Raw genomic sequence first — 15,984 nt, forward strand, 5'->3', positions numbered from 1 at the left:
TTTTAAGAATCCATTTCATAAATTAGAAAGTTTTTACCTTTTTTTTTTTTAATCACTAACATTCTTTTACTGAAGAATGGAGACATAAAGGCAGAATGAGGTCTTGCCATTATGTTTTTTTAAAGAACAGCTTTATTGAGATATAGTTCACATACCATTCAGTTCACCCTTTAAAGAGTACAATTCAGTGGTTTTAGTATATTCACAAGAGTTGTGCAGCCAACAGCACTCTCTCATTTTAGAACATTTTTATTATCCCCCAAGGGAAACTCCCCATTCCCTCTCCCCCACAGCCTCTGGCAACCACTAATTGCTATTAAGGTTTTAGTTTAAATTTAATTTTTAGTTCTGTTAAATACTGTGTCCGGTCTTTACCAGGCCGTATGCTAGTTTTTGGGAAGGCAATAAATCCTGGCCTCAAAGTTTATAATCCAGTGAAGAATAAGAGAATTAAACACATACTTTATGTATATGATAAAATATAGAAATAAATGATTTTGAATATTCATACTGCTCACACGGATCACAACTTTATAGAATTTTAGTTGTTGGTGAAATCTCTTTCATTAACTAAAAAAGTAATCTGAGACCCAGAGGCATCACTGTTACATAGTTCTCTGGCATGGCCAGAATAGTTTCTTAAAGAAATCACTTGAAATTGCTGGGTCTTGAAAAATAAGATGGAGATAACTGAGAAGGTCATTTCAGGTATGGGGAACAGTATAAGCAAAACCTCAGGGCACTTTTAGGAAATAACAAGTAGTTCATTTTGATTATTAGAGCAAATGGTGCGTGATGTGGAGCAACATGAGATAAAACTGATTTTGGAAAGATCTCCATCTTTCCAAGGCTTTGAACTCCTTGAAGATATAAAAGTTTGTAATATATTAGTCTGGTGGTAGGTAGTGAGGAATGTCTAAAGGTTATTAAGTAGGTGACTATAGAGCTGGGCATTAGGACAGTACTTCTCATGTATGTTAGAGGACCAGTTTTTTTTTTTAATTCTATTGTTTCAAATTGATACACTTATAATAAAAATGAATTACTAGAAAAATGAAAACATAAAATGTAAGTATACATTTTTTGTTACTGTGTTCAACAAACAAAATTTTTTTGTCGAATTGCTATAGAAGTTTCTAAATACTTGCAATTTCTTGAATTAGTAACAATACTTCACAAACCAGCATTAGTCTGTGGACCACACTTTGAGTAGCACTACTTCAAAGCAATTAATTTGGCATTAGTGTGCAGGCAGAGCAATTGAGAGATGATTGCTGGAGAGTTAATGAGGACCTGGACAAATTGTTAGCAGTTTAAATTGAATGGAAGATCTGGATTAGAGACATTTGGAAATTTAAATGAAGGCAAGTGAGATGATATGGATTTGAGGGAGAGGAAAGAATCAAAAGATGTTAACTAGATTTTAGGCTTGAGGGGAAAATGAGAGTGCCATAGCAGAAATAGAAACTAGTTGGGGAGAAAAGATACTAAATTAGGTTTTCAACAAAACTTCACATTATAGCATTTTTCTGTTAATTAACACACACACACCCACGCACCATTTGGTTGGTAATCTAAATTTGGCACTCTCCAAAAAGCATTGTAACTTTTTCTTTTCTTTGATTGTAACAAACTTTGAGTAATATAATTACACAAACCTATAACCAAAACATGCCTAGGAAGATTTTTTACTTGTATCCTTATTCTCATTTATTGTTGCAGTAACTGTTATTGGGCCTTTGGCCAGGAACTTGTGACTCTTAGGCAGGGGGAGGAGCTAGGGATAAAGTTCACCAGTGCCAAAGAAATTCTATTCCAAATGGATTTGTGTGGAGCAACAGTGATATCCAATGACAAGTTAAATTAGACACAGAGGTGTTTTCTCCAACACCGTCTCAGAAGATACATGCTGTTGAGGGGGCCTGGTTCAGACTAAAACAGTCTTTTTCAAGTAAGGTTAAAGTCACACACAAAAAATTATACTAGGGTCTTGAAGAAGAATTTTGTTATGTGACTTCAAGAACTAGTTGACTCTGATAGTTTCACACTTTGCAGAACGGCAACCAGTGACAGATGAGGTAATACTGCTTTGAATTATGAGTTATATCTCAAAACCATTAAGAGCTTGCTATTTACAAAATTCCAAATTTAGTAAAGTGCATGTTCATGTTCCTTAAGTGTAAGAATTCTAGATCCCTGTTCTTAAAGCACGTTATATTAATAGTCCTATTTCTTTTTATTAATATCTATATTTATTTGGATAGCATTTCTTCAAGTTTTATGCCTTACTGCAGTGTTATATGATAGTAAAAACTGTTACATTTGTCTTTGTGTTGAAGTCTGTGCCTGGTTTTATAGTGTTTATGGGTCTGTCTCCTAAAGATTGTGTCTCTTGTTTTAATGCTCAAATCTATATCTTGCAAATGACTTAGTATGTAGGAATTTCTGGCTGATAATTGCATTTTAAGGTTGGATGCTTTTAGTTCAGTCATGCTTTCTAGGGTGGCAACTTTGTGCTTTATTTAAAGCAAGCTTCGGAAAGTTAGTTTCACAAATACATTCAGGCTCTTGAAGATAGAGGTGGAGTATGTTCCACTGGTTAATAATTTAGAAAAGTGACACAAGTTGACTGGCATTGACAAAGATACAGTCAAGGTCCTGGGACCAATAGAAATTTTTGGATTCCCCAAGCAGATATGATATTTTCGTTTTAAATGTGTGGTGGAACAGTGAGCCAGTCTTTTAATTGATATAGTACCTAACACTTTCTTTTATTATAATAGCAAAGAATAGTTATTAGTTTGAGGCCAAGAGATCAGTTTCTCTTTAAGACTATGTTCTGGAGACGTGGTATTTCTGGCTCAAGGCTGCCTCTCTGCTGAAGTCAGTGCATACTTTCGGCATTTGGATGTTTATTATCTTTGTAAATCATAGCATATATATTACTACAGTTCTCTATAATGCAGCTGTTCCATTTTGTCATCATAGCTTTGCTTATGCACTTTAGATATTCATGTACGAATTAGATTTAATTCCCTATTGCCCCCATCTCCCATGTTGTAGCATAAATTAGGGAAAGAAAAGGAGAGATGAGAATATATGTGAGGTTTTTCTTTTTGTTTCATAATAGGAGTAAATTAGACAGGGAGACAGGAGTGATTGTTTCTTTTTTAAATTCAGGAGTTGCTTCTGTGGGTGAGGGTACTTATTTTAAATGAAAATGAAAAGATAAAGGATATTTGGTTTCATAGAAAAATGTGTTATTTTCTAATTTTAGACATCTAGAAAGTCTTTGCTAGTTTTAGCTACTTCCTGAAGGACAGCTTCTAGGATATATGTCATAAAATGGTACTTGCTTTGTAATAAGCATTCAACAAATGTGTTGATTGAATAAAGTGACCAGTTAGTCAACAAGGAAAGAGTGTGATTTGATGGATATTTAGCAACGATTATTTTCACAGAAAAAACAGATTTTCTTATTCCTGATATATATCATTCCCAGAGTTTCTCTGGATAATACCTAAGGTACATTATGATCTCTATATCCTTAAAAAATATGAAAAGGAATACAGGCTTAACCTCTCTTCTGGACGAGAAAGAAACGGGTAAGCTATCTAGCTGGGCCTGTTGATAGTTTCTTTCTACCTTTATCAGTGATTGAGTGATAACTAGCAAAGAATCTTTTTTTTCTGTGATTTTAGCTGTGCCTAAAACCAGCTTGCATCATTCTTCTATCAGAATCAAAGCTGTTTCTTTTATTATGTGGCTCCACATATATCTCTCCTGGATAGAAAAATCTTCCCAGTCTGTTCCTGCCTGAATTCCCATAGAATATTTTAGGCATGTCAGCTGTTTGGGCTCTGATCAAGGATTTGATCCAGTTGGCCCCCTAGCCTGAATTGAGAGTGTGTTTGAAAAGCCTGAGCTTCAGTGTGTTTCTAGAGTTAAAACCATTACTCGGTGTCTTTTCCCTCTCTTGTGCCTTCATAAGGATTTATATAACTGGAAAAAGGTGATAATAAAGTAGATGCTCCAATCAGTAGAAATAGAGTGAAGTTTGATGAAGTGGTAGAAGGGTCATGGTGATACAGTTGGAGTTTGGGTTTTTTGTTTTTGTTTTTTTACAGATTTGGGTAGGTGTCATTTATCCTCTAGTTCCCTGTATCTTTCAGCTATTCCCTACTCTTCGCCTCCCGTCCATTATTAACCTAATCAAAGTAAATGTTGATTTTACAGAATACCAGGTTTTCTTAGGGAAAGAAAGTGTAGATGTTTTATATAACATCTCTCTCAGGAACTAAGAGTTTTATAAAGCTAATCTAGTGTGCATAGCGCACTATGAGGTAAGAAATGATTTTCATATTTTTTAGAAGGTAACATTTCTGAATTCAAGGACCTATTGATTTTTAAGTCCCCTATTAAAATATTTTTAAGCAACTATTTGGTTATTTGTCTGCATTTAAAGTTGGTGCATATCAGGGAACTCTGCTCAGTGTTATGTGGCAGCCTGGATGGGAGGGGAGTTTGGGGGAGAATGGATACATGCATATGTATGGCTGAGTCCCTTTGCTGTGCATCTGAAACTATCACAACATCGTCAATTGCCTATACTCGAATATAAAATAAAAAGTTAAAAAAATAATAAAATTGGTGCATACATTCTGAGATGAGAGGAAAAGTTTTCTATTAAAGTTTAAAACAGTAATATTTGAGTTGGTGAAGAGTTTTTTTAAAAAGTCATTATCTAGATTAGTGGTTTCCAAACTCTTGAGTATTTCACAGTTAAAATATGGAGCATTCATCCCTGTGTGTGCTTATTTATAAATTATCTGTACTACTATTCTTACCTGTATGTAGTAGAAAACATACACAAATTAGACATTTTAAAATGATGAGATAAATTTGAGTAGAAGCTGTAATATTTTCTTCTGTATCCCAGTGGAGTCTTCTGTATCCCCAGGTGCAGTCACTCCTCTTTGGAGACTACTGACCTATATTGTTAATGCGGGAAGCCCAGCCCAGGTATCTTTATTTCTACCACATTTCCTGGGTGATTTGTAGCATTTTCATTTCTCATAGCTACTTATGAAATGAAGGCAAAGAAGAGGTTTGGTAATAAGAGGATAAACCATTCAGTAATTTTGGCCACCATACTTTGGGATCAGATGGAGGGGTATCCTTATTTTCAGAGATGATTAAAACTTACCGCAAGCACCATCATGGTGATGATCCACCATACTATTATATGTTTAGTTTTCTCTGTGTCTTCATAGCGATCTTTCTGAAATTTGAATCTGATTATTTCATTTCATCAAAATCTGATAATTTGTTCTTGCCTGCAGGATAAAGTCCAAACTCTCTAATGTGACATACAAAGTCTTCATTAATTTGACCCTTGCTATCCTTTTTTACCTTCATAACCTTTGTTGCCTCTTTCCCTTCTCCTCTGGAAAACTTCCGTTTGCAAAAACAAACAAAAGTAAAACCAAAGAAAACCCAGCTCCAGCCTCAGTAAATGTTTTTTGGTTCATTACAAACCCTGTTTTTCCTTTGTCATTCTGTCTGGAATGCCCTTCTTGCTTTGTCCTACTGGAAAACTTCTACTAATTGTTAAAATCCGCTCAGATATCTCATCTGGTCTCTAAACAACTTGTTTTCTCTCCTGCATGTTATTTTATAGCATTTATTGAATTGCTATAATTATTTGCTTATAAGTCTCTCTCCTGCTATGCTGAATTCCTCAAGGATAGAGATTGTAAGTTAAAATATAAGTTCCATGAGGGCAGGTATTCTTTTGTTCTCTGTCATATCACAGTATCTGGCATATAATAGGCATTCAGTAAGTATTTGTCACATGAATCTGTTTATATTTGTGTCTTTAGTGTCTGGCATATGGTAGGCTTTAAATGAACCTCTGTTTATTAAATAAATTATAAATGAATGAGTGAATGAATTATAAAATCTCAGAAATAAGCTTATTTTATGGGGTCTGACTTAGAAAAGGAGAGCTGATTCTCTGAAAACTTGAGTACATGGCATCATTAAAATCAAGACACAATAAGGAAATTTACGTACTTTTGTATAATATCTGATGTCACTTATGGTATAAGGAGGACTTGAATAATTTATATTATGAATCTTAATATTGGTATTTAAATGAATTCTAGAAAGAGAGCCCAATAATTCCATTGAACTTAATTTTTTTTGTTGTTTCAGTGTTAACTGAGATATCATTTTTTACTCCTTTCTTTAGGGTGTTTGTGAACCGAAGTTTAGCCATGGAAAAAATAAAGTGTTTTGGTTTTGATATGGATTATACACTTGCTGGTAAGTAGCACTTTCTGATTGCTTAGGAACTACTACTTTGGATATAACACAGTAGGCCATTCAATAAACACTTGTTGACATAGTCATATATTTAGCTGCCAGTCATGTATTTAGCTCAATCTCTTTCATTGAGATTTGTGAATATTGAAATTACCAGATGTCCTTGAGATCTAGATTGTAGAGATAGGTAGAACAAGTGCTAAATTATTTTAGAGACCCTGGTAAGAAATATGATGAAATTATACATTAATGTGTATATTTGGGCACTTTTGGCTTTTACTCTATTAAGCTGTTCTTCAAGGATGGAATTTTGTATCTCTCTACCACCGGTAAATGTTTATCAGTTAAAATTTTTAATATTTTCTTAAGACAAATGAAAAATGTGTTGATTTTCTATTGAAGTGATTGCACATGTACTATGTAAAGACTTTTTAAAAACTAGAGCTATTACTTTGTTCATTATCAAATAGACCTTAAACACCAGCATTCTGCTGTTTTTCCCTTCATATCTCTGAGATATATTTGAAATACTCAATGTACTAGCCAATAGTTGCAACATCTGTTCAGAACTTACGAAGTTTTTATTAAAATATTTGCAGTCTGACAAAAATGTCATTTAATTTAAGAAGGAGTAGGGATGAACAAGGATCAACTGTATAGCACAGGGAACTATAGTCTATATTCAATATCTTGTAATAACCTATAATGGAAAAGAATCTGAAAAAGAATACATATATATATATATAACTGAATCACTTTGCTGTACACCTGAAACTAACACAACATTGTAAATCAACTAACTGTACTTCAGTTAAAAAAAAAACTAAAAAGAAAAGTAGGGATGAAGAACTGAGTTGAGCACATGTGCATATATGTATGTACACACGCATGTAGACAACTGTGACACTCAGAAAAGAATCTTTCAGAAATTTTCTCTAAAAAATACTGTCTTTAAGTACACAAAAACATTAAGATGTATTAGTTTACTTATGTTCAGAAACTTTATATAACATTATTAGAAGGTTTATATCATCTCAAATTAGACAAATCTCAATTTGATGTTCAATTTAGTCTACAAATATAAGTGAATAATATAAATGTACAAAAATGAACACATGTAGTTTATAGGTACTTGCCACATATATGTGGGTATGATATTTTACCAAACAAGTTCTGTATTGAAAATATACACTGACTTGGTTTGAATTTCTCTTTCTTCCCTCTATATTTTTTGTTATTTATTTGGTATTCTATTGCCTTAAAGCTGTTTTTGCAGCAGTTAGATTCTTTTATATTTTCCTAATTGGACACAGACACTTTTAGGTATACTTGTCAGAAAGCAGTTCGAAGCGCTATACTTTCTCAATGTAGATCTTGCTGTCCAAATTGGGAGAAAATCTTGCATTCTCTCTCCTTTCTAGAATTCTACTCTTCAGGGAAAAGAATGGCAAGGTAGTTTGGCAGCTGAAAGGGATATTAACTAAAGCAGAAGTAGAAGTTAATGGGGCTGAAACATGACAAACTTTTTTTTTTTTGGTTATTAAGACAGTCTCACTGTATTGAAGTAGTTCAATTCAATAAGTATTTATTGGAAACCTGTAATGTGCCTGGCACATTTTGTTACTGAACATTGAGATACATGTATATTCCCATAGAATAATTTTAAAAAGAATTCTCTTGTTTAACAAAAAAGTCACTGAATCTTAGTTTCTAAACTTTAAAGCTACCTTACGGTTTCTTCTTTTTATATGCTTTTTTTTTTGTAATCCCACTTTATATTTTAATGCTTACTCTTAGTCTAGACACTAATATACTTTGCTTATACGTAACAATAATTATTAACATTTATTAAGTGCTTATTATATGCCAAGCCCTGTTCTAAGTGTTTTACATAGGTTATTTCATTTAGTACGTAGATTATCTCATTCACATCACTTACTTAATATTTACAAAATCCTATGAGGCAGATACTACTATTATTGTCTTCATTTTACAGCAGATGCTGATTTTTTAAGGACTTTGTCTAAAAACATTTAGCTGTGATATAGCTGAACTACGATTCAAACTTAAGCATTGTGTTTATATATGTATATGATATATATGTATATAATAAATTTAAATTATTATTTTGAATATTGACAGTTTATAGTGAGGTATAATTTCAAAGTAATAAGTACCCCCCCCCAAACAAACCGAGACTTAAGCACTCAAAAGGGCAAAGCTCTTTAAAGTAGCCCCCTTGAGAGACTATATATTCTTCCAACAGTTCTATGTTGGATGAAAAACATTGGTACTACCCTGTGGTATTGCCTTCACTTCATAAAGCATGTAGGAAAACAAGTTTATTGACTTCATACCTGTCACCTGTTTTCCAGAATAGTATTCATTAAATTTGTCTGTGAATAACTTTTGGTAATTTTAACAAACAAACTGCACCCTTGAAGTGCTAAGGACTTTTCATCAGAAAAATATGCCATGAAGTAGAGAGACAAGACTAAAAGAAGTGTTTTTTGAAAGCTTCGATAAACATCCCTGAAATAAGTGTAATAGCCTCACAGGGTGAATTCATGGAAAGGGCCTGTATTCTTTCTGAAGACTTTTCTGAGACATTGCCTTCTCTGTGCAATCCTGACACCTTGCTATATCATTCCCCAGAGCAATTTGTATGTCACTTGCAGCTTTTGTTCATTTGCATGCCTCCCCTTTGGCCTGTGAATTCCTCAAGGGTAAGGGCTTTCTTTTTCACATTTATATCCTTTGTGTTGCCTAAAGCCTGACATATAGTAGTTGCCCAGTAAATATTTATTGAATGAACAATTTGGGTGCCTAAGTTTTAATATATCAGTTTAAGAATCAATCATAGTATTTTAGTTTACCCAGTATAAAATATACACTAATAATTCAAGTTAAATACTTTCAAATATGAACTTATTTTTAAAATTTTAATAAACTGTATTGAGGAATAAGTTACATACAATAAAATACATGCATTTTAAGTATATAGATTGTTTGATAAAATGTATACACCTGTGTAAACCACTGCCACAATCAAGATATAGAATATTTCCATCACTCCAGAAAGTTCCCTCACTGCCTTTTTTTTTTTTTTTAACAAATCCCTGTGTATCCATCGCCCAGTTTTTTTTTTTTTAAATTAATTAATTAATTTATTTTATGGCTGTGTTGGGTCTTCGTTTCTGTGCGAGGGCTTTCTCCAGTTGTGGCAAGCGGGGGCCACTCTTCATCACGGTGCGCGGGCCTCTCAGCATCGCGACCCCTCCCGTTGCGGGGCACAGGCTCCAGACGCGCAGGCTCAGTAATTGTGGCTCACGGGCCCAGTCGCTCCTCGGCACGCGGGATCCTCCCAGACCAGGGCCCGAACCCGTGTCCCCTGCACTGGCAGGCAGAGTCTCAACCACTGCGCCACCAGGGAAGCCCCTTCACTGCCTTTTTGAAGTTACTTCTCTCTCCGGCCCCACTCTTTGCCTCAGAGCTTTTTGTCACTACAGATTAATTTTACCTTTCCAGAATTTCATGTAAATGGAATCATATTCTAATGTACTCTTATTTCTGGCTTCTTTTGCTTAGCATAATTTTTTTCGTGATTTATTCATGTGTGTCTGTCAGTAGGCAGTTCATTCTTTTTTTACCCCTAACTTTTTAAACTTTTTATTTTCAAATATTTTTAGACCTTTGGAAGAGCTGCAAAAATAAGAGTTTGCCTTTAGTCTCTCCTAATAGTAACATCTTACTTGACCATGGTTGACTGTAGTACAATTACAAAAACTAAGAAATTAACATTAGTACAGTACTGTTAATTGAACTATAGACTTTATTCAGTTTTTACACTAAAGTCCTTTATTCCAATCCAAGATCCAAACCAGAATCTCACATTGTATTTAGTTGTCATATATCCGTTGTCTCTTCTGTGACACTACCTACGTCTTTCATTGCTTTGACACTTTAAAGAGTACTGGTTAGGTATTTCTGTAGCATGTTTCACAATTCGGGTTTGTCTGATGTTTCTTCATGAATAGATTGAAGTATTATGCATATTTGGGAAGAATACCACAGAAGTGATGTGCCCTTCTTAGAGCATGATACCAGGGTACATAACGTTGATAGCTCTTACTACTAGGGATGTTAACCAGTCAAAATTATGAAATTCTCCTTTCTCTTTAAACTTTACTTTTTTTTTTGGAGGGGAGGCCAAGTAGTAAGTAGTCCTTTGTTTTTATACTGCAATTTGTTTATCCTTTTATCTGTTGATGAGCATTTGGGTTGTTTCCAGTTTGGGGCTATTGTGAGTAAAACTGTTAAGAACATTGGTGGTGTACAAGTCTTTTTGTGGATATATATTTTTATTTTTTTCCTGGGAAAATACTTAGGAGTGTAATTGCCAGATTATGTTTACCTTGTAGGGAACTGACAAATGGTTTTTCAAAGTAGTGATACCGTTTTAAATTTCTACTCGGCAAACATGCGATTTCTATTTGCTTCACTCCTTGTTTACACTTGACATTGTCAGTCCTTTGAATTTAGCCATTATAGTGAATATGTAGTGTTATTTCACTGTGATTTTACTTCGTATTTCTCTGTTAACTAGTGATGTTGAAAATCTTCATGTACTTATTGGCTATTTGTATTTCTTTTGTGAAGTGCCTGTTCAAATGTGCATGGTTTAATTGGGTTGTCTGTCTTTTTATTTTCAAGCTATAGAAGTTCTTTATATATTCTGAATACTGGTCCTTTGTCAGATATATACCTTCTGAATATATTGACCAATATGTGTTGGTATGTCTATTGACATTCTATTCCATTGGTCTAAGTGAATATCACATGGTCTTGATTGATTATTGTGGGTTTTATAGTTAGTCTTGAAGTCAGGTAGTGTTAAGTCCTCTAACTTTATTCTTTTCTCGAATTGTTTTGATATTCTAGGTCCTTCACATTACTGTATAAATTTTAGAATAAGCTTATCACTTTTTCAAAACAGCCCGGTGGGATCTTGATTAGGATTGTCTTGATCCCTTGTTCCCTTTGTGGAAAATTGACATCTTAACTACATAGAATCTTCCAGTCCATGAACATTAATACATCATTCCATTTACCTAATCTTCTTTCTTATCTTTTAGCAATATTTTTGTGATAATTGGTGTAAAGGTCTTATACATATTTTGTCAAATTCATTTGTTAAGTATTTCATATTTTTATGTAGTTGTAAATGGTGTTTTAAACTTCATTTTCTATTTTTTTATCATTTTCATTTGGAAATGCAGCTTATTTTTGTGTCCTGTGACTTGCTTAATTTGTTTATTATTCAATAGTTCTAGGAGCTCTTTTGTAGATTCCTTAGAATTATCTACATATATGATCATATGGTCTGCAAATAATTTACTTTTTCCTTTCCAATCTATATATAGCTTATTAAAAAAAAATTTGGCCCCATTGCACTGACTAAAACCATAATACCATGTTGAATTGAGGTGTTGAGAATTGACCTCCTTGGGTGTTCTTGATCTTAAGGATAGAATGTTTAGTTTTTCACTATTAAGTATGATGTTGGTTGCAGGTTTTTTGTAGATGATTTTTGTTAGGTTGAGGAAGTTCCCTTTTATTCTTAGTTTTCCGAGAGTTTTTTTTTTTTTTTAACATGAATGGGTGCTAAATTTCATCAAATATTTTTCTGCCTCAATTGAGATGATCATATGGTTTTTCTATTTTAGTCTGTTAAAAGGGTGAATGGCATTGATTGATTTCTGAATGTTAAACCAATTTTGCATTCCTGGAATAAATCCTTCTTGGTCATGTACCTTTTTTTTTTTTTATTGGCAAATTTGATTTGCCAATATTTTGTTGAGGATTTTTGCATTCTGTTCATGAGGGGTATTAGTTGATAGTTTTCTTGTAATGTCTGTCTAATTTTGGTTTAGGGTAATGCTGACCTCATATACTGAGTTGGAAACCATTTCGCTTTCCCTTTTTCTTTTCTTTTTTTTTTTTTGTTTGTTTGTATTTTGGCAGTGCCTCGCAGCTTGTGGGATTTTAGTTCCCCAACCAGGGATCGAACCTGGGCCCTCCTCAGTAAGAGCACAGAGTCCTAACCACTGGACTGCCAGGGAATTCCCCCATTTCATTTTCTTATTTTCAGAAAGCTTGGGTAGGATTGGTATTATTTTTTCCTTAAATATTTGATAGGAGTGAAACCATGTAGGCCTGGAGTTATCTTTTTGTGGGAAGGTTTCAAATTATACATTCAACTTTTTTTTTTTGGGGGGGGGCAGAAGGAAAGAAGCTTTTTTTTTTTTTTTTAAATTTATTTATTTATTTATTTTTGGCTGTGTTGGGTCTTCGTTTCTGTGCGAGGGCTTTCTCTAGTTGTGGCAAGCGGGGGCCACTCTTCATCGCGGTGCGCGGGCCTCTCACTATCGTGGCCTCTCTTGTTGTGGAGCACAGGCTCCAGAGGCGCAGGCTCAGTAGTTGTGGTTCACGGGCCTAGTTGCTCCGCGGCATATGGGATCTTCCCAGACCAGGGCTCAAACCCGTGTCCCCTGCATGAGCAGGCAGATTCTCAACCACTGTGCCACCAGGGAAGCCCTACATTCAACTTTTAAACATAGATATAGGGCAAGTCAGTTTCTATTTCTTCTTGGATTAATTTTGATAATTTGTGCCATTTCATCTAAGTTTAAAATTTATTGGCATCAAATTATTCATAATTTTTTTTATTATTCTTTTGATGTCTGTAGGATCTGTAGTAATGTTCCTGTTTTCATTCCTGATACTGGTAATTTGTGCCTTTTTTTTTTTTTTTTTTTTTCCTTCAGCAATCTAGCTAGAGGTTTATCTATGTTATCAGTCCTCCCTCAAAGAACCACCTTTTGGTTTCAGTGAGTGCATGAGGATGAGGAAGATTTAAATTTAAAGGTGATTTTAAATTTTATTTATTTATTTGTGGTTGTGTTGGGTCTTTGTTTCTGTGCGAGGGCTTTCTCTAGTTGCGGCAAGCGGGGGCCACTCTTCATCACGGTGCGCGGGCCTCTCACTATCGCGGCCTCTCTTGTTGCGGAGCACAGGCTCCAGATGCGCAGGCTCAGTAATTGTGGCTCACGGGCCCAGTTGCTCCGCCGCATGTGGGATCCTCCCAGACCAGGGCTCGAACCTGTGTCCCCTGCATTAGTAGGCGGATTCTCAACCACTGTGCCACCATGGAAGCCCCAAGGTGATTTTAAAGTAATTATTTATAACTCTGAGGTTACAGCCTGCTTTTATGATAATTGTTAACTGTAAAAACAGTAGTTAAAAAAAAAGGTAGTTACTTATAAAATTAATACAGTATTATCCAGATATTCCAGACATCATTATCTTTATTTGGTTTATATTTTTTATTAGGACCTAGGCATTAACCATTTTTATTTCTGATGATAATTTTTAAGTTTGATTGTTTTGCTTCTGTATTCTAACTCTTAGCACCATTAACATTTTTTATGTTGTTGGCCTACTTTCTTGCTTCAGGTGTTACTGGAAAATGCTGATTCTTTGTGCAGAATGAAATGTGGCACAATGCACTTTCTTTCAATTTTTTTCCCCCTGTATATTTTGACTTCAGAGTTCGGGGGATTAGGGAATTGGTTGTTTTACCCTTTTTTTCAGTATAATTTCAGTGTATATTAAGTGCTTAATAAATAGTAGCAGTTACAATAAATAGCTACTCTCTTGTATACTATTCCTAACTAGAGAAGACATTCAATAACCATTTGCTTTTTTTTATTGGGGGAAGGAGCAAGCCAATAAATGTTCATTTTATATGAAATGAAATTATTAGATATGCTCTAAAATTGCTATTAGCATAATCTATGAATTGGCTATTCTGGCAAACAATATTTTGAGTGATACAGAGTTATCATTTACAGCATAGATGGATTACTAGTTTTCAGAGTTAGAATGTAGTGAAATTGATAGTAAGACTAGGATTGATGCTTCTGAAGTGTCTGGATAGGACATCACATCTCAAATGGCAGTCATGTTTTGGAATGGTACATTCAGTGAGAGAGGGTGGTTACCGGCTCAGGGCCTACCTTATCACGCTGTAAACTTTGCCTAAATTTCTTCTCAGAAAACAGTTACATAGGTTTTCTCGAAGTTTCTTTTCCCCTGTTTACAAATGTTTGAAATATACATGTCTTTTTCATAGAAAGTGTTGGGAATGGGGTCTAATTGTGGAGACTTAAGCTATTTTCATAAGGATACAGTTCTGTTTTTGGTCTGGAAAATGGCCACAGGAGACCTTCTTTGGGAGGAGGGGTGTCATGGTTTGGGTCAGCTCTGATTTTTCACCTTTAATTCATATTGATAGGTAAGAAAATTGGCTTTGAATAATCCTCATGTTCTTCATGTCAAATGTTGGGGTTGATAGATTTAGTGATGAATAATCATTTAAAACTTTGATTTGTCATAAATAAGGAAGAGGATAATTGAGGCAAGAATACATACATGGACTCTAAGAATGTTAAGCTGTATGTATATAATTATTCCAAACTTGTAATTTTCCAAAAGTAAATTATATGGACCTTTGGTAGAATGAAGTTAAGTTGTGGTGTTTTTTGTTTGTTTGTTTGTTTGTTTAGTTTATTAAAAGAGAAATTGATGGCCTTATATTAATTTTTAAAAATTTTATGATTTTGCTTACAGTTTGGTACATTTATTCTCCTGAATGAAGTGAATCACAGTGTTCAGTATCAAATCCATTCTGATGGGAACCTCATTATCTTCATCTGATCTGAATGTCAGCCTCATAGCACAGTTTTTTAGAGACGATCCCTTTATCATCAGCTATCCCTATAATTAAAGCAAACTATACATTTTTGTTTTTATTAGTTTATTTGCAGGATATCTATGTAAGAGTGACATTTTTATATAAGATAAAAATTAAAACTCCCAAACAAAAAACTTTTGGACCTAAATCAGTTTTAATCCTGAAATCTGCCTAGAGAATTAATGCCAGTATTCGTATTTATTTAGCTCCATCTCTGTAATACTGTGGATTAACACTTTATTTCTCTAATGGGATTATGTATGTTAATTATGGTTTAACCAGTTTTTCTACTAAGTACAGATGAGTTTATATATGAAAGTCAATGTTTAGAATCTAGGTCATACTTAGTCTTGTATATTAGCTTTGCCACTGACTAATGGTGGACTAAGTTTTAAATAAAAAGTACCTATTAGGCCTATTTATAATTCCTCTCTCACCCCAATTACTTTATCAACATTCTTTCCACATGATGTATATTAGAAACTGGTCCTTTGCATTTTTGGCTTCCTCTGCGGATAAGTGTTTTTCTTTTCCCTTGGCTTCTCTTCCCCTTAATTAGACCTGTTGAGTGCTCTGGTTTCCTATTTTATTAAGTTGCCCTAGTGTAGGTCCTTTCTAGACCTCAGAATTTGTTTGTGGTCTTTTTCTGAGAGTGATCTTTAGCCTTTTTGTGCTTAAGTGGGACAGACAGATGGATCAGACTTGTAAGTGCATTCTCCAGGACAAATCAAGCCAAAAAAGGTCTTGATAGTCGACCTAAGATTAGGTCTTTGGACTTGTCAGAGAGCAAGAAAGTTGTTTTTAACCCAATTACTCCCTCTCCACAGGATGAAGGGACCAAT

General features: G+C 34.3%; 1 protein-coding gene across 2 annotated transcripts in view; it reads left to right on the forward strand.

Annotated features, from left to right (window-relative positions):
- NT5C2 (5'-nucleotidase, cytosolic II) overlaps nt 1-15,984 on the forward strand; it is a 106,655-nt gene that overhangs the window by 55,510 nt on the left and 35,161 nt on the right. For both annotated transcript variants that reach the window (XM_057530879.1, XM_057530880.1), the window contains exon 3: nt 6,254-6,327. In XM_057530879.1, coding sequence (XP_057386862.1) covers nt 6,254-6,327 — 74 coding nt within the window. The remainder of the gene's footprint in view (nt 1-6,253; nt 6,328-15,984) is intronic.

The sequence above is a fragment of the Balaenoptera acutorostrata genome, chromosome 16 (genome assembly GCF_949987535.1).
Source record: "Balaenoptera acutorostrata chromosome 16, mBalAcu1.1, whole genome shotgun sequence".
Lineage (NCBI taxonomy): Eukaryota > Metazoa > Chordata > Mammalia > Artiodactyla > Balaenopteridae > Balaenoptera > Balaenoptera acutorostrata.